The 19,345-nt window shown below is 48.0% G+C and overlaps 1 protein-coding gene across 2 annotated transcripts in view; it reads left to right on the top strand.

The window, feature by feature from the left end:
• Positions 1–1,044: 1,044 nt before the first annotated feature.
• CLPX (caseinolytic mitochondrial matrix peptidase chaperone subunit X) overlaps positions 1,045–19,345 on the top strand; it is a 67,685-nt gene continuing 49,384 nt past the window's right edge. For both annotated transcript variants that reach the window (XM_038767532.1, XM_038767533.1), the window contains exons 1-3: positions 1,045–1,326; positions 13,859–14,019; positions 17,332–17,449. In XM_038767532.1, the coding sequence (XP_038623460.1) occupies positions 1,236–1,326; positions 13,859–14,019; positions 17,332–17,449 (370 nt within the window). In that variant the 5' untranslated portion in view covers positions 1,045–1,235. The remainder of the gene's footprint in view (positions 1,327–13,858; positions 14,020–17,331; positions 17,450–19,345) is intronic.

A 19,345-nucleotide genomic window follows, 5' to 3' on the forward strand; every position in this document is an offset into this window, starting at 1 on the left:
CGCCTTGGACTTCCCAAGCGCTTAGTACGGTGCTGTGCGCACAGGAAGCGCTCAATAAATACGATTGAATGAATGAATGAGGAAGTGGGCCAGGTCGGGAGGGAGGGGGTTTACAGGGCCGGAGGAGGTGAGTCAGGTTGGGGGGGGGGGGGGGCTCAGTGGTGGAGGAGGGGGGCCAGGCTGGGAGGGAGGGCAGTGAACCAACTTGTACTTCCCAAGCGCTTAGTACAGTGCTCTGCACACAGTAAGCACTCAATAAATACAATTGATTGATTGAAGGGAGAGAAAAAGAAAAGAAAGGAAGGAAGGAAGAAATGAAGGAAGAAAGAAAGAAGAAGGAAGAAAAAGAAAAAAGGAAGGAAGAAGGAAGAAAAAGAAAGAAGGAAAGAAGAGAGAGAAATAAAAGAAAAAGGAAAGAAGGGAAGAAGAGAAAGGAAGAAGGGGGAGAGAAAGAAAAGAAAGGAAGGAAGAAAAGAAAGAAAAAGAAGGAAGGAAAGAAAGAAAGGATGGAAGAAGGGAGAGAGAAATAAAAGGAAGGAAGAAAGAAAGAAGGAAGAGAAAGAAAGAAAAAGAAGGAAAGAAGAAAGAAGGAAGAAGGGAAACAGAAAGAAAAAAGGAAGGAAGAAAGAAAGAAAAGGGAGGAAGAAAGAAAGGGAAGAAGGAATGGAGGAAGAAAGAGGAAGAAGGAAGGGAGAGAGAAAGAAAAGACGGAAGAAAGAAAGGAAAGAAGAAGGACGGAAGAAGGAACGGAGGAAGAAAGAGAAAGAGAAGGGAGGAATAAAGAGAAGGAAAGAGAAAAAGGAAGGAAGAAGGGAGGGAGAAAGGAAGAAAAAGAAAGAAAGGAAGGAAGGAAGGAAGAAAGAAAGATGAATAGATGAATGAATGAATGAAGGAATGCATTCCTCTAAGTCCTTCCGGAGGGCCCACCCGACCGGAAGCGGGGCCGCCGCGGTGAGACTACAGTACCCAGGGCGCCCCGCGCGGCCCCGGAAGCCGTCCCCGCCCTCGGGCGAGCGAACTGCATGCCGGGACCCGTAGTTCCTCGGGGCGCGGCCTGTGGGGCGCTCCAAGCCGCCGTCTGCGTGGGGCCGCCCTGTGGGTGGGCGGCGCGGCCGGAGAGGCGCGGGGTCAGCCCGGGGTCAGCCCGGGGTCAGCCCGGGGGTCAGCCCGGGGTCAGCCCGGGGGTCACCGGGGGTCCGGGCTGCGGGGAGGCCTCGGGACCGAGCGGGCCCGACATGGCCGGTTGCCGAGCCTGCCCGGGACCCAACGCCGCCGCCCACGCCGCCAGGCGCATCGCCGTCGCCTTCGCCCCCAACGCCCCCACAGGTAATCACAATCAGCGGAATCATGGGGATTAAGCGCTTACTACGTGCCAAGCACTGTTCTAAGCGCTGGGGAGGTTGCAAGGCGATCAGTTCGTCCCCCCGGGGGCTCCCAGTCTTCATCCCCATTTGACAGATGAGGTCGCCGAGGCCCAGACAGTAATAATAGTGATGGTATTAAGCGCTTACTACGTGCCAAGCACTGTTCTAAGCGCTGGGGAGGTTACAAGGCGATCAGTTCGTCCCCCCGGGGGCTCCCAGTCTTCCTCCCCATTTGACAGATGAGGTCGCTGAGGCCCAGAGAGTAATAATAATGATGGTATTAAGAGCTTATTATGTGCCAAGCACTGTTCTAAGCGCTGGGGAGGTTACAAGGCGATCAGTTCGTCCCCCCGGGGGCTCCCAGTCTTCCTCCCCATTTTACAGATGAGGTCGCCGAGGCCCAGAGAGTAATAATAATGATGGTATTAAGAGCTTACTACGTGCCAAGCACTGTTCTAAGCGCTGGGGAGGTTACAAGGCGATCAGTTCGTCCCCCCGGGGGCTCCCAGTCTTCCTCCCCATTTTACAGATGAGGTCGCTGAGGCCCAGAGAGTAATAATAATGATGGTATTAAGAGCTTACTATGTGCCAAGCACTGTTCTAAGCGCTGGGGAGGTTTCAAGGTGATCGAGTTGTCCCATGGGGGGCTCCCAGTCTTCCTCCCCATTTTACAGATGAGGTCGCCGAGGCCCAGAGAATAATAATAATGATGGTATTAAGCGCTTACTGTGTGCCAGGCACTGTTCTAAGCGCTGAGGAGGTTACAAGGCGATCAGTTCGTCCCCCCGGGGGCTCCCAGTCTTCATCCCCATTTGACAGATGAGGTCGCTGAGGCCCAGAGAAGAATAATAATAATGATGGTATTAAGCGCTTACTATGTGCCAGGTATTGAGAATAATAATAGTGATGGTATTTGTTAAGCGCTTACCATGTGCCAAGCACTGTTCTGAGCGCGGGGGAGGTTTCAAGGCAGTCAGGTTTGCCCCCCGGGGGCTCCCAGTCTTCACCCCCATTTTACAGATGAGGTCGCTGAGGCCCAGAGAGTAATAATAATGATGGTATTAAGAGCTTACTTTGTGCCAGTACTGTTCTAAGCGCTGGGGAGGTTTCAAGGTGATCGAGTTGTCCCATGGGGGGCTCCCAGTCTTCATCCCCATTTGACAGATGAGGTCGCCGAGGCCCAGAGAATAATAATAATGATGGTGTTAAGCGGTTACTATGTGCTAAGCACTGTTCTAAGCACCGGGGAGGTTACAGGGCGATCGGGTTGTTCCCTCGGGGGCTTCCAGTCTTCATCCCCACTTGACAGATGAGGTCGCCGAGGCCCAGAGAATAATAATAATGATGGTATTAAGGGCTTACTATGTGCCAAGTACTGAGAATAATAATAGTGATGGTATTTAAGCACTTACCATGTGCCAAGCACTGTTCTAAGCGCTGGGGAGGTTACAAGGCAGTCAGGTTTGCCCCCGGGGGGCTCACAGTCTTCATCCCCATTTTACAGATGAGGTCCCTGAGGCCCAAGGAATAATAATAATAGTGATGGTATTAAGCACTTGCTATGCGCCAAACACTGTTCTAAGCACTGGGGAGGAAACAAGGCGATCAGTTCGTCCCCCCGGGGGCTCCCAGTCTTCATCCCCATTTGACAGATGAGGTCGCTGAGGCCCAGAGAATAATAATAGTGATGGTATTAAGAGCTTACTATGTGCCAGTACTGTTCTAAGCGCTGGGGAGGTTACAAGGCGATCAGTTCGTCCCCCCGGGGGGCTCCCAGTCTTCATCCCCATTTTACAGATGAGGTCGCTGAGGCCCAGAGAATAATAATAATGATGGTATTAAGAGCTTACTATGTGCCAGTACTGTTCTAAGCGCCGCGGAAGTTACAAGGTGATCGGGTTGTCCCACGGGGGGCTCACAGTCTTCATCCCCATTTTCCAGATGAGGGAACTGAGGCCCAGAGAAGTGAAGTGACTTGCCCAAAGTCACCCAGCTGACACTTGGCGGAGCCGGGATTTGAACCCATGACCTCTGACTCCAAAGCCCGGGCTCTTTCCACTGAGCCATGCTGCTGCTTACTAAATACAACTGAAGGAATGAAGGGATCGTTTCTATTTGTTGCCCAGTTATCCTCACCTAAGTGCTTAGTCCAGTGCTCTGCACACAGGAAGCGCTCAATAAATACAGCTGAAGGAATGAAGGGATTGTCTCCATTTGTTGCCCAATTTGTGGCATCTGGTAAATGCCTACTGTGTGCTAAACATTGTACTTATATCTGAGTAGAGTACATGCAGATTTCTTTTAGACTGTGAGCCCACTGTTGGGTAGGGACTGTCTCTATATGTTGCCAATTTGTACTTCCCAAGCGCTTAGTACAGTGCCCTGCACATAGTAAGCGCTCAATAAATACAATTGATGATGATGATGATGGCCACAGACGCTGTCCCACATGGGGCTCACAGTCAAAGTAGGAGTGCTTAGAACAGTGCTTGGCACGTAGTAAGCGCTTAACAAATACCATAATAATAATAATAATAATAATTGAAGCTCCATTTTATACAGATGAGGAAACTGAAGCACAGAGAAAGCACTTAACAAATACCATAATAATACTAATAATTGAAGCTCCATTTTATATGTATATTTTATATGTATATATGTTTGTACATATTTATTATTCTATTTATTTATTTATTTATTTTACTTGTACATATCTATTCTATTTATTTTATTCTGTTAGTATGTTTGGTTTTGTTCTCTGTCTCCCCCTTTTAGACTGTGAGCCCACTGTTGGGTAGGGACTGTCTCTATATGTTGCCAATTTGTACTTCCCAAGCGCTTAGTACAGTGCTCTGCACACAGTAAGCGCTCCATAAATACGATTGATTGATTGATTGATTTTATACAGATGAAACTGAAGCACAGAGAAAGCGCTTAACAAATACCATAATAATAATAATAATAATAATAATAATAATTGAAGCTCCATTTTCTACAGATGAGGAAACTGAAGCACAGAGAAAGCACTTAACAAATACCATAATAATAATAATAATTGAAGCTCCATTTTATATGTATATTTTATTTGTATATATGTTTGTACATATTTATTACTCTATTTTACCTGTACATATCTATTCTATTTATTTTATGCTGTTAGTATGTTTGGTTTTGTTCTCTGTCTCCCCCTTTTAGACTGTGAGCCCACTGTTGGGTAGGGACCGTCTCTATATGTGGCCAACTTGGACTTCCCAAGCGCTTAATACAGTGCTCTGCACACAGTAAGCGCTCAATAAATACGATTGATTGATTGATTTTATACAGATGAGGAAACTGAAGCACAGAGAAAGCGCTTAACAAATACCATAATAATAATAATAATAATAATAATAATAATAATAATAATAATTGAAGCTCCATTTTCTACAGATGAGGAAACTGAAGCACAGAGAAAGCGCTTAACAAATACCATAATAATAATAATAATAACAATAATAATAATAATAATAATAATGATAATAATTGAAGCTCCATTTTATACAGATGAGGAAACTGAAGCACAGAGAAAGCGCCATGTGGCTCGTCAGTGACGTACTTTGTTGACGCTTGCCGTTTGGTCTGGCCTAGAATCAATCACTCAATCAGGGGTATTTTTGGAGCGCTTACTACATGCCAGGCACTGTTTTTGAGCACTTGCTATGTACTGAACACTGGGCTTGGGAGAGGGCAACACAACAGAATTACCAGACACGTTCCATGCCTGTAAATGAGTTTTCAGTAAAACAACTGTGCCCAGAGCCTCTATATTCCTTTATTCCTTATCCTGATGGTTATTCACGCGCCTTTTTGCTTTTCTGTTTCTCAGGCTGTTTGGAGGGGAATGTGAAACTCTCATTAAGCAATGTCATTTAACAAGGGAAGTTTGGAGATCCTTGATACAGGAAGTTTGTTTGGAGAGCCTTGTTAGGCTACTAGCTGTTGTCTTCCTTTCTAGGCAGGATGCCCCCTTTCACTCTCTTCTGCGTTTTTATTCATCATCAATCGTATTTATTGAGCGCTTACTATGTGCAGAGTACTATGTGCGGGAGCTTAATCTTTTCCCTGCCCACCCTGGGTTAATGGTGAGTTGTTTTGTAAGGGAATTTTGTTCCCCGGGTGAAGTCTGTTGAAATCCTTATTCCAGGAATGTATTTTTAGACTCTTCACCGTCCGGTCGAAGTCTGCGTTTGTGGGAATTCTGTTCTGGGATGTTGATGTTTATTCGTTAGTGATAGACTCCCTGTTAGAGGAATTTAGGTTTAGGATCTGCTGTGCATTGAACAGACTCTGAAATCAACCCTCTAGACAGTGAGCCCACTGTTGGGTAGGGACCGTCTCTATACGTTGCCAACTTGGACTTCCCAAGCGCTTAGTACAGTGCTCTGCACACAGTAAGTGCTCAATAAATACGATTGATTGATTGATTAGGCAATGAGTCCCATGTGGGACAGGAACTCCGGGTGATCTGATTATCTTATTTTGTTAGTATGTTTGGTTTTGTTCTCTGTCTCCCCCTTTTAGATTGGGAGCCCACTGTTGGGTAGGGACTGTCTCTATATGTTGCCAACTTGGACTTCCCAAGCGCTTAGTACAGTGCTCTGCACACAGTAAGCGCTCAATAAATATGATTTGACTGATTGATTGATTGATTATCTTGAAATCGACCCCAGTTCTCAGTGCAGGGCTTAGCACCTAATCAGCCCACCATTATTTGTACTGAACTCTTGGGAAATTGAGGTTAAGCGCTTTTGGAGTTCAGAGCTCTGCTTAGAGACACTGAATGTGCACAGAGAAGCAGCGTGGCTCAGTGGAAAGAGCCCGGGCTTCGGAGCCAAGGGTCATGGGTTCGAATCCCGGCTCCGCCACACATCTGCTGTGTGAGCGTGGGCAAATCACTTCACTTCTCTGAGCCTCAGTTACCTCATCTGTAAAATGGGGATGAAGACTGTGAGCCCCACGTGGGACAACCTGATCACCTTGTAACAGTGCTTTGCACATAGTAAGCGCTTAACAAATGCCCTCATTATTATTATTATTATTATCTTTGCGTGAGCGTTGAGGATAGACATAAATGATATCAAGCATTTATTTAGTATTTATTGAGCGCGTACTCTGAGCAGAGCAATCAATCAATCGTATTTATTGAGCGCTTACTGTGTGCAGAGCACTGTACTAAGCGCTTGGGAAGTACAAGTTGGAACTTGTGCTGTACTAAGCTCTTGGGAGGGTGCCGCACAACAGAGTTGGAAGATCCGTTCCTTGCCCACAAGGAGCTTGTAGTCTAGAGGGGTTATAAGCGTGGGAGGGGGATTCTGGAGGACGTGGGATTTTAGAAATCTTGGCTCTGTTACATCGTACTCTCCTAAGCACTTAGTACAGTACTCTGCTCACAGGAAGCGCTCAGTAAATGCCCTTGGTCGATTTTGTCGAACGGCGAGTGGAAACAACATCATACTAGGAACAAAGACTCCTTTGTGCGAAGCTTGTTGGTTTGAATGCTCAGTTGAGTTGCTGTGACTCCCTGTCAATCAGCGATATTTATTGAACACTTAACTGTGTGCTGAGCGCTGTACTGAGCGCTCGGGAGAGGACAGTGCGACAGAGAAATGTGAGTTCTTTGACAAAAAGAGTTGAAGATTATTTCAGTACTTCGGAACATGTTGCCAGTTAAAGATTGATTGGACATTTTTTCACGTGGCAAAAGAACATTTCCAAGGTTATTTCAATGTTTTTCTCTCGCTCCCAAATTCTTTAATGAAAGTTAAAGATTGATTCGTTCGACAAACAGCGACCTGTTTTTGAAATGGTGAAATAATCTGATAGGAGCGACCGAATCAAGACCCAGTTTGTTTCCAAGTTTTAAGGACTTGGCAAATTACTCTCCCCTTTAATAATCGTTGAACGGGAAGCCCCTTAACATTGGAAACAATTTTTTTTTTAAATGACTTGTAATTTGCTCTGATGTTGCCAGATTCCTTTTTCTCCGTCCAAAAGTTTTGAAATAGCTTAACTTCTAACTTTTTCGGCATTGTTGCCAAGTTTCCTCGTGAAGTACACAAGGCAAAAGGCCTGTTTTTCATTAGTCGTCAGGGTTTGCGCCTGGGGTCGAGACCCCCTTTATGTCTCAAAAATGGTTCAAAAATCCTTTAAGGTCAAGGTAGGATCTCATGTTAGGGGGTGCGGTCAGCTCAGTTTTTGGCCGTAATTCTGTCAGCCTCAGTTTTATCAGTCCAACAGCTGTTGAACCTGCTTGTCAGGCTCGTTAAAATCGGTCCCAGAATTATTGCTCACATCCAAACTGCTGCCACATTAATCCAAGTACTTCTCTTCCGCCTTGATTACTTTATCAGCCTCCTTGCTGACCTCCCTGCCTCCCCACTCCAATCCATACTTCACTTTGCTGCCTGGATCGTATATCTACAGAAACATTTAGGCCTAAAAGCGGTCCCAGAATTATCGCTTACATCCAAACTGCTACCACGTTAATCCAAGCACTTCTCCTGTCCCGCCTTGATTACTTAATCAGCCTCCCTGCCTCCCCACTCCAACCCGTACTTCATTTTGCTGCCTGGATCTTATACCTACAGAAACATTTAGGCCTAAAAGCGGTCCCAGAATTATCGCTCACATCCAAACTGCTGCCACATTAATCCAAGCACTTCTCCTCTCCCACCTTGATTACTTAATCAGCCTCCTTGCTGACCTCCCTGCCTCCCCACTCCAATCTGTACTTCACTTTGCTGCCTGGATTGTATATCTACAGAAGCATTTAGGCCTAAAAGCGGTCCCAGAATTATCGCTCACATCCAAACTGCTGCCACATTAATCCAAGCACTTCTCCTCTCCCGCCTTGATTACTTAATCAGCCTCCTTGCTGACCTCCCTGCCTCCCCACTCCAATCCGTACTTCACTTTGCTGCCTGGATCGTATATCTACAGAAACGTTTAGGCCTAAAAGCGGTCCCAGAATTATCGCTCACATCCAAACTGCTGCCACATTAATCCAAGCACTTCTCCTCTCCTGCCTTGATTACTTAATCAGCCTCCTTGCTGACCTCCCTGCCTCCCCACTCCAATCCGTACTTCACTTTGCTGCCTGGATCATATATCTACAGAAACATTTAGGCCTAAAAGCGGTCCCAGAATTATTGCTTACATCCAAACTGCTACCACATTAATGCAAGCACTTCTCCTCTCCCACCTTGATTACTTAATCAGCCTCCTTGCTAACCTCCCTGCCTCCCCACTCCAATCCGTACTTCACTTTGCTGCCTGGATCGTATATCTACAGAAACGTTTAGGCCCAAAAGCGGTCCCAGAATTATCGCTCGCATCCATACTGCTGCCACATTAATCCAAGCACTTCTCCTCTCCCGCCTTGATTACTTAATCAGCCTCCTTGCTGACCTCCCTGCCTCCCCACTCCAATCCGTACTTCACTTTCCTGCCTGGATCGTATATCTACAGAAACGTTTAGGCCTAAAAGCGGTCCCAGAATTATCGCTCACATCCAAACTGCTGCCACATTAATCCAAGCACTTCTCCTCTCCCGCCTTGATTACTCTATCAGCCTCCTTGCTGACCTCCCTGCCTCCCCACTCCGATCCGTACTTCATTTTGCTGCCAGGATCGTATACCTACAGAAACATTTAGGCCTAAAATCGGTCCCAGAATTATCGCTCACATCCAAACTACTACCACATTAATCCAAGCACTTCTCCTCTCCCGCCTTGATTACTTAATCAGCCTCCTTGCTGACCTCCCTGCCTCCCCACTCCAGTCCATACTTCACTTTGCTGCCTGGATCGTATATCTACAGAAACGTTTAGGCCTTAAAGTGGTCCCAGAATTATCACTCGCATCCAAACTGCTGCCACATTAATCCAAGCACTTCTCCTCTCCCGCCTTGATTACTTAATCAGCCTCCCTGCCTCCCCACTCCAATCTGTACTTCACTTTGCTGCCTGGATCGTATATCTACAGAAACATTTAGGCCTAAAAGCGGTCCCAGAATTATTGCTTACATCCAAACTGCTGCCACATTAATCCAAGCACTTCTCCTCTCCCTCCTTGATTACTTAATCAGCCTCCTTGCTGACCTCCCTGCCTCCCCACTCCAATCCATACTTCACTTTGCTGCCTGGATCATATATCTACAGAAACATTTAGGCCTTAAAGCGGTCCCAGAATTATCGCTCACATCCAAACTGCTACCACATTAATCCAAGCACTTCTCCTCTCCCACCTTGATTACTTAATCAGCCTCCCTGCCTCCCCACTCCAATCTGTACTTCATTTTGCTGCCTGGATCGTATACCTACAGAAACATTTAGGCCTGAAAGCGGTCCCAGAATTATCACTCACATCCAAACTGCTGCCACATTAATCCATGCACTTCTCCTCTCCCGCCTTGATTACTTAATCAGCCTCCTTGCTGACCTCCCTGCCTCCCCACTCCAATCCGTACTTCATTTTGCTGCCTGGCTCGTATATCTACAGAAACATTTAGGCCTAAAAGCGGTCCCAGAATTATCGCTCACATCCAAACTGCTACCACATTAATCCAAGCACTTCTTCTCTCCCACCTTGATTACTTTATCAGCCTCCTTGCTGACCTCCCTGCCTCCCCACTCCAATCCAGACTTCACTTTGCTGCCTGGATCATATATCTACAGAAATGTTTAGGCCTAAAAGCGGTCCCAGAATTATTGCTCACATCCAAACTGCTACCACATTAATCCAAGCACTTCTCCTCTCCCGCCTTGATTACTTAATCAGCCTCCTTGCTGACCTCCCTGCCTCCCCACTGCAGTCCGTATGTCACTTTGCTGCCTGGTTCATATGTCTACAGAAACGTTTAGGCCTAAAAGCGGTCCTTTTACTAACCTACTCACTATCCCTCCATCTCATCTATCTCCCCGCCAACCTCTCGCCCACGTCCTGCCTCTAGCCTGGAACGCCCTCCCTCTTCCCATCCAACAGAGACTCTCCCCACCTTCAAAGCCTTATCGAAGGCCGATCTCCTCCAAGAGGCCTTTCCAGTCTAGGCCCTCCCTTCTGCGTCACCCTTCCACTTGAATTTTCTCCTTTATTCACCCCGCCCTCAGCCCCACAGCACTTCTGTCCACAGCCATAATTTGTTTCTATTAACATCTGTGTCCCCCTCTAGATTGTAAGCTCCCTGTGGGCAGGGAATGCGACTACCAACTCTCTTGTATTGTTATACTTTCATTCATTCATTCATTGTCATATTTATTGAGCACTTACTGTGTGCAGAGCACTGGACTAAGCACTTGGGAAGTACAAGTCGGCAACATATAGAGACGGTCCCTACCCGACAACGGGCTCACAGTCTAGAATGGGGAGACAGACAACAAAACAAAACATAGTAACAAAATAAAATAAATATATGCAAATAAAATAAATAGAGTAATAAATCCATACAAACATATATACATATATACAGGTGCTGTGGGGAGGGGAAGGATATAAGGCGGGGGAGATGGGGAGGAGGGGGAGAGGAAGGAGGTGGCTCAGTCTTGTATCTCTCCCAAAGCGCTTAGTACAGTGCTCTGCGCAGAGTAAGCACTCGATTGATTCATCACCTCTTTTCCTCCTGGACAGGTTGCTTGCTGTGGCAATAGGATCGTTTTCCGTTGACATCGTCCAATAATAATAATAATAATGGCATTTATTAAGCGCTTACTATGTGCAATGCACTGTTCTCAGCCCTGGGGAGGTTACAAGGTGATCAGGTTGGTCCCCCCGGGGGGGCTCACAGTCTTCATCCCCATTTTACAGATGAGGTAACTGAGGCCCAGAGAAGTGAAGTGACTGGCCCAGAGTCACCCAGCTGACAAGCGGCGGAGCCGGGATTTGAACCCATGACCTCTGACTCCAAAACCCGGGCTCTTTTCCACTGAGCCACGCTGCTTCTCCTTAGACTCCATTAGACTCCATGTGAGCTTCGTATCATACACCCTTCATTCCCCTTCTCCAAGAAATGCTGGGAATGTTCATTCATTTATTTGTTCGGAATTAGTAAGAGCGCGAAGCTGGAATCCAGAAGGACCTGGGTTCTAATCCCTGCTCTGCCACTTTTTTTTTTCCTTAATGGTGTTTGTTAAACACTTGCTTTGTGCCAGGCACTTATCAGCTGCATGACGTTGGGCAAGTCCCGTCACTTCTCTGGGCCTCAGTTCCCTCATCTGTAAAATGGGGATGAAGACTGGGAGCCCCATGTGAGAGAGGGATTGTGCCCAACCCAATTGGTTTGGATCCACCCTAGTGCTCAGGAAGGGGCCTGGTGCATAGTGAGTGCTTAACAAATAGTTTTTATCATTATTATTATCCTCCACAGGTTATCATGCTAAACTGAGGGAAACCCTCACCTTGTCTCGGGATCCTCCTCTTTGGCCTGTAAGCGAGGCAGGCCCAAGCAAGAAGGGAAATGGAGTTCTTGGATCCACAAACCCATGAGAAGCAGCGTGGCTCAGTGGAAAGAGCCCGAGCTTGGGAGTCAGAAGTCATGGGTTCTAATCCCGGCACCGCCACTTATCAGCTGTGTGACTTTGGCAAGTCACTTAACTTCTCTGGGGCTCAGTTACCTCATCTGTAAAAAAAAAAAATGGGGATTAAGACTGTGAGCCTCACGTGGGACAATCTGATTTCCTTGTATCTCCCCCAGCACTTAGAACAGTGCTTGGCACATAGTAAGCACTTAACAAATACCAACATTATTATTATTATTATGAAGGCTCCGGCAGCCTTCGGGAACCAGTAAAAAACCTAGCGGCTCCTGGGCCATTTAGAAATTTCATTGTAAAGCCAAGGCAAACTGGAGCGTGGGCTTTGGTTTCAGAGTTACATTTTGCTCCTTAGGCACGGCGAATGTCACACGGGCGTTTTTCAAAGCCCGAGTTCTGCTTCATTCATTCAGTCATATTTACTGAGCGCCTACTGTGTGCAGAGCACTGTACTAAACACTTGGGAAGTACAAGTCGGCAACATATAGAGACGGTCCCTACCCGACAACGGGCTCACAGTCTAGAAGGGGGAGACAGACAACAAAACAAAACATGGAGAGAGGTGTCCAAGTCGTCAGAACAAATAGAATTAAAGCTCTGTGCACATCATTAACAAACTAAATAGAATAGTAAATATGTATAAGTAAAATAAATAGAGTAATATCCCTTTATCTGTCATGGCGGGGTGAAAAATAGGAACCTGACTTTAGAGGGACAGTGAAATATATTATGTTCTGCCAAAAAGCATTTTTATGGGGAATTGGGAAGCAGCCTGGCCTAGTGGAAGGAGCCCAGGTGTCAGAAGACTTGGGTTCTAATCCTGACTCCACCACTCGCCTGCTGTGCGGCCTTGAGTTACTTAGCTTCTCTGTGCTTGTTTCCTAACCTATAAAATGGGGGTTTAATACTTGTTCTTCTTCCTTAGATTGAGAGACCCTCTCCGAGGGACAGGGAATGTGTCTAATTCCCACCTGTACAGTCTCTCGCAGCGCTTAGTGCAGTGTTCTGCCCACAGTAGTCTCTTAAATACTATTACTACTACTGTGTCTGTGCTGAAGTATCTATTCCAGCGCCTAATATGGTGCTTGGCACATAGTAAGCACTTAATAAATGCCCCCTTCCCCTGCCATTACCCCCCGAAATTAATAAATGTGAAGCCCCACTTCAAAATGTAGTGGCCCAGCGGATAGAGTACGGGCCTGGAATCGGAAGGACCTGGGTTCAAATCCCAGCTCCACCCCTTGTCTGCTGGGTGACCTTGGACAGGTCACTTCACTTCTCTGGACCTCAGTTCCCTCATTTGTAAAGTGGGGATTAAGACTGGAAGCCCCGTGTGGGGCAGGGACCGTGTCCAACCCGATTATCTTGTACCTACCCCAGCGCTTAGTACAGTGGCACATAGTAAGTGCTTAACAAACGTCACATTTATCATTATCATTATTAGAGGGAGCTTTTTTGTTTGATTATGAGCTTTCTATTTCAATCTCAAAAAGTTTGTCTCCTGAAGCAAAGGGTCTGACATATCAACTGAAATCGGGACTTGGCAGATGGGTTTTATTTTATATCCGCCAAGCCCCAAATTGGCAGATTTTATTATTATTATTTTTTTTTTTAGAAAAAAAGGAAGTATAAGAGGGGCTTATTTTTAGCCAAATTCTCTGCTTCTGAGTGTTTTTTGAGCGAGGCTCTTCTCCAGATAAGGAACAGAAGCGAAGTATTCCAGGCTGTAACTTGAAGGGAGCCTTTCTGGCTGTGACCTGGAACGACAACCAGCTTGTCTGCTCGGATTTGAATCCCAGAAAAGGATCGCTCGGCCGTTTTGACACCCTGCCTCCTCCTCCGGGGGAGGAAAGGCCCAGAAATCGGTTGCTTCCAGGACCGGGATCGTCTTACGGTGCCTCGGCTTCAAGGATCGACTTTTCTTTCCAGGTATCTCCTGCAGTCGCCCTCACTTCCCGGTGTTGGGGAGGCTGGGCCTCTTCGAGGCGCAGATCGTCAGAAGAACTCCTCTAAGAACCTTTTCCGAAACCCCAGCCTATTTCGCCTCCAAGGACGGCCCAAGCAAAGATGGTTCCGGAAGTGGAAATAAGGTAGGCCCCGGGCATTCCCACCGCCTTCATTCCCGATCTCACTTGAACGTCCCTGATCACAGCTACGTCTCGGCGTCCGTTCAATTCTCCTAGGAAATTGGGGGTGGCGGGGCGGGGGGAAAGGGGGTCTTCCTGAAGAAGCCCGCCGACGAGAAAGCTCTGACCCGTCCACACCTTTCTCCTGGTGTCACCTCTCGTCCCGGACAGATCGACCCACAGCGTCAGAACGCTTCCCAAATTCCCCGCTGGCGCCCTGTCCCGGGAGAAGACCCACAGCCCGATGGCTTGGGTGACAATAATAGTAATAATTGTGGTATTTGTTAAGCACTTACTGTGTGCCAGGCACTGTGCTGAGCGCCGGGGTGGTTAGGCAAGCACGTCGGGTTGGACAAAGTCCCTGCCCCGTGTGGGGCTCACGGTCTCAACCCCCATTTTACAGATAATAATTATAATAATAATAATAATGATGGCATTTATTAAGCGCTTACTATGTGCAAAGCACCGTTCTAAGCGCTGGGGAGGTTACAAGGTAATCAGGTTGCCCCACGGGGGGGCTCACAGTCTTAATTCCCATTTTACAGATGAGGGAACTGAGGCCCAGAGAAGTGAAGTGACTTGCCCAAGGTCACACAGCAGACAAGTGGCGGAGCCGGGATTGGTCGGGGTGGAAGGGAGCGGCCCGCTGTGCGGCAGAGGTTGTGTTTTATCTGCTGGTTTTGGCAAAGATGGGGCGGGGGGAACTTATTTAACGACAAGTCGATTGTCGGAATTTTGGGGGCGGTGGAATTTCACCTTCGATTTTGAGGTGAAACTGAAATCCACTTTACGGGAACTGCATGTTAATTCCACCCTCAAAGCCTTATTGGAGGCCCATCTCCTCCAAGAGGCTTTCCCTAGCCAAGTCCTCATTTCCTCTTCTCCCACTCCCGCGTCGCCATGACTTGCTCCCCTTATTCACCACCCCAGCCTCAACCCCACGGCACTTCTGTCCGTATCCGTAATATTTATATTTTAATGTCCGTCTCCCCCTTGGGACTGAGCTCATTGTAGGCGGGGACCAAGTCTTCCGACTCGGTTCCGTTGTCCTCTCCCAAGGTCTTAATCCAGTGCTCTGCACGCAGTAAGTGCACAATAAATACCCCTGATGGATTAATGAACAATTCCCAGCGCCGGTAGCTGAACAAGGCTCAACCCAGAGATCTGTGGTCTGTTTTCAGTTCAATTCAGATGTATTTATTGAGTGCTTACTGTGTGCAAAGCACCATATTAAGCGCTTGGGAGAGTGCCATAGAACATCAGACGCATTCCCTGCCCACAACGAGCTCACATAAGTGGAGTGGGGCGCTGAGGCGGGATGAATAAAGGGAGCAAGTCACGGCGACGCAGAAGGGAGTGGGAGAAGAGGAAAGGAGGGCTTTGTCAGGGAAGGCCTCTTGGAGGAGATTTGCCTTTAGAGAATCAATCAATCAATCGTATTTATTGAGCGCTTACTGTGTGCAGAGCACTGTACTAAGCGCTTGGGAAGTCCAAGTTGGCAACATATAGAGGCGGTCCCTACCCAACAGTGGGCTCACAGTCTAGAAGGGGGAAGCAGCGTGGCTCCGTGGAAAGAGCCCGGGCTCGGGAGTCAGAGGACGAGGGTTCTGATCCCGGCTCTGCCATCTGCCGTGTGACCTTGGGCAAGCCACTGAACTTCCCTGTGCCTCAGTTCCCTCATCTGTAAAATGGGGATTAAGACTGTGAGCCCCATGTGGGACAACCTGATTACCTCGTATCCATCCCAGCGCTTCGAACGGTGCCTGGCACGTGGTGAGCACTTGACACACACCATCATTATTATCATTATTATTACAGTGGAGTTAGTAGACAAGATCCCCGTCCTCAAGGGGCTTACAGTCTAACAGGGAGGCAGATTCTAAGTTCAGTGCCAGGTGGGGGGAAGCAATAGAGCTGAAAGGTGAGTACCAAAGTGCCAGAGAGTTGAAAGTGACAGTTATTCAAGCCCTGGAAGGTCATTGAGGGGATGTAGAATGGGGAAGTGAGGGATTAGTCAGGGATGGCCTCCTGGAGGAGGTGGGATTTCAGGAGGGCCTTGAAGATCATCATCATCAATCGTATTGAGCGCTTACTATGTGCAGAGCACTGTACTAAGTGCTTGGGAAGTACAAACAGGCAACATATAGAGACAGTCCCTACCCAACAGTGGGCTCAAAGTCTAGAAGGGGGTGACGGAGAACAAAACAAAACATATTAACAAAATAAAATAGAATAGATAAGTAAAATGGGGAGAACAGTGATCTGCCAAATAGGAAGCAGTGCAGCCTAAAGGAGAAAACCTGCCGAGAGTCAGAGGATCTGGGTTCTAATTCCATCTCTGCCACTCACCTGCGGGTGACCTTGGGGAAGTCACTTCACCGGGCCTCAGTTCCCTCATCTAGAAAATAGGGATGAAGACCACGAGCCCCACGTGGGGCAGGGACTGTTGTCCAACACAATTTGCTTGTATCCACCCCAGCGCTCAGTAAGTGTCTGGCACATAGTAGGTGCTTAACAAACACCACAAAAACAACCAAAACAATGGGAGTCGGGGCAACCAGGAACGGGTTCCTGGGTGGTGGGATCTATCCTGACCCCCATTCCGGATTCTTTGATAATGTGGTTTTCCTCTGAGGTCCTTCGTTTCCCCACGGTTTCCTGACCCCCATTCCGGATTCTTTGATAACGCGGTCGTCCTCTAAGGTCCATCGTTTCCCCGCGGTTTCTTGACTGGGGGAACGAATGTTATTAAAGGAACCGAGGCCCCTTTCGCGGGACGGGGCTCGTTTACCGGCTCGTCCATCTGCCCGCGCCGCAGTCTCCGGGAGCAGTGAGCAGATCCGTAACGCGGGTTTTCGCCCGGATTTGGCGGGCAGCGATGGGCCGTCCGGAGAGACGCCCTGCATTGTGACTTTGGGCAAGTCACTTAACTTCTCTGGGCCTCAGTTCCCTCATCCGTAAAATGGGGATTAATGGGAGCCCCCCGAGGGACAACCTGATCACCTTGTAACCTCCCCAGCGCTTAGAACAGTGCTTGGCACATAGCAAGCGCTTAATAAATGCTATTATTAATTAATTGTGGGAAGAAGCAGCCGGACGACCGCGGGCGGCCTCAGAAAACCATCACCCGTATGTTCGGGGAGACCTGGCTGAACGAAGGAGGGAGTTTTAATGAAGAAAGGTCTTACTCCCCGAGTTCCAGATGTGGGAACCGAGTGGAGCGGGCTGTCGGAAGCTGACGACGAACCAACCCTCTCTCTCCTTCTTCGCCGTCAGAAATCCGTGAGCGAAGGAGGCGCCAAAAAATCAGGCTCCGGGAATTCCGGGAAAGGAGGCAACCAGCTCCGCTGTCCGAAGTGCGGGGACCTATGCACGCACGTCGAGACTTTCGTGTGTAAGTAGGGGATCGCCCGGGGTTGAGGGCGGGATAGAGGACTGACTTGACCTCACAGCCTCGGAAAACAGGCCGGGTCCGAATAATAATAGTAATTGTGGTATTTGTTAAGCACTTACTGAGCGCCAGGCGTTGTACTAAGCACTGGAGTGGGTACAAGCAAATCGGGCTTGAGTTCCTGTCCCACGGGGGGGGGCTCACAGTTTCAATCCCCACTTTACAGACGAGGGAACTGAGGCACAGAGAAGTGAAGTGACTTGCCAAAGGTCACCCGGTAAACAAGCGATCGAGCCGGGATTCGAACCCGGGACCTTCTGACTCCCCTCGCCGGCCCTGTGGGGTCGGGAAGCCGTGGCTGCCGTGTTGAATCGTCTCAGAGCTTTTCGGAACAGAGGCCGTGAGCTCGCTGTGGGCGGGAAGTGTGGCTACCAACTCTGTTATATTGGACTCTTAATTTCAAATGGTCACTGTAGTGCTGTGCACACAGGCAGCGCTTAACAAATCATCATCAATCGTATTTATTGAGCGCTTACTACGTGCAGAGCACTGTACTAAGCGCTTGGGAAGTACAAGTTGGCAACATATAGAGACAGTCCCTACCCAACAGTGGGCTCACAGTCTAACAAATACCATTGATTGTTAAGACTGTAAGCTCCCTGTGGGCAGGGAACATTCTACCAACTCTGTTGTCTTTGTCCTCTCCTAAGCGCTTTGTTCAGCGCTCTGCACACAGGAAGCGCTCAGTAAATACCACCGATCATTAGACTGTAAGGTCGTGGGCGGGGAACCGGACTACCAACTCTGTGTTGTCCTTTCCCAAGCACATAGTACAGTGCTCTGCACGCAGTAAGTGCCACTTCAAGAGAAGCAACGTGGCTCAGCGGAAAGAGCCCGGGCTTTGGAGCCAGAGGTCGTGGGTTCGAATCCCGGCTCCGCCAATGGTCAGCTGTGTGATTTTGGGCAAGTCACTTCACTTCTCTGGGCCTCAGTTCCCTCATCTGGAAAATGGGGATTAAGACTGTGAGCCCCCCGTGGGACAACTTTATCACCCTGTAACCTCCCCAGCGCTTAGAACAGTGCTTTGCACGTAGTAAGCGCTTAATAAATGCCATTATTATTATTATTATTAATCGATCACCCTGGCTGATTGATTAGAGGCCCTCAAGAGAGCTGTATTTGGGATGTTTGGTGAGGGTAAATCGGTCAGTCAGTCTTATTTATTGAGCGCTTTTTGGGCACTTTACTAAGTGCCTGGGAGAGTACAGGAGAACAACGTAACAGACAGTCCCTGCCCACGATGAGCTTACAGTCTAGAGGGGAGACAGACACGAATAGTAATAAATAAAACGACAGATCTGGACATAAGTGCTGTGGGGCTGAATAAAGGGAACAAGCCGGGGCGAGAAGAGGAAAGGAGGGCTCATCATCATCATCATCATCATCAATTGTATTTATTGAGTGCTTACTATGTGCAGAGCACTGTACTAAGCGCTTGGGAAGTACAAATTGGCAACATCTAGAGACAGTCCCTACCCAACAGTGGGCTCACAGTCTAAAAGGGGGAGACGGAGAACAAAACCAAACACACTAACAAAATAAAATAAATAGAATAGATATGTACAAGTAAAATAAATAAATAGAGTAATGCTAGGGAAGCAGCATGGCCCAGTGGCTAGAGCCCGGACCTGAGATTCAGAAGGTCATGGGTTCTAATTCTGTCTCCGCCACCTGTCTGCTGGGTGACCTTGGGCAAGTCGCTTCACTCCCCTGGGCCTCAGTTCCCTCATCTGTCAAATGGGGATTAAGATTGCGAGCCCTATTTGGGATAGGGCTAGGTCCAACCCGATCTGCTTGTATTCCCCCCCCCCCGGCCCACACATTGATTCATTCATTCAA

This window comes from Tachyglossus aculeatus, chromosome 26 (genome assembly GCF_015852505.1).
Source record: "Tachyglossus aculeatus isolate mTacAcu1 chromosome 26, mTacAcu1.pri, whole genome shotgun sequence".
NCBI lineage: Eukaryota > Metazoa > Chordata > Mammalia > Monotremata > Tachyglossidae > Tachyglossus > Tachyglossus aculeatus.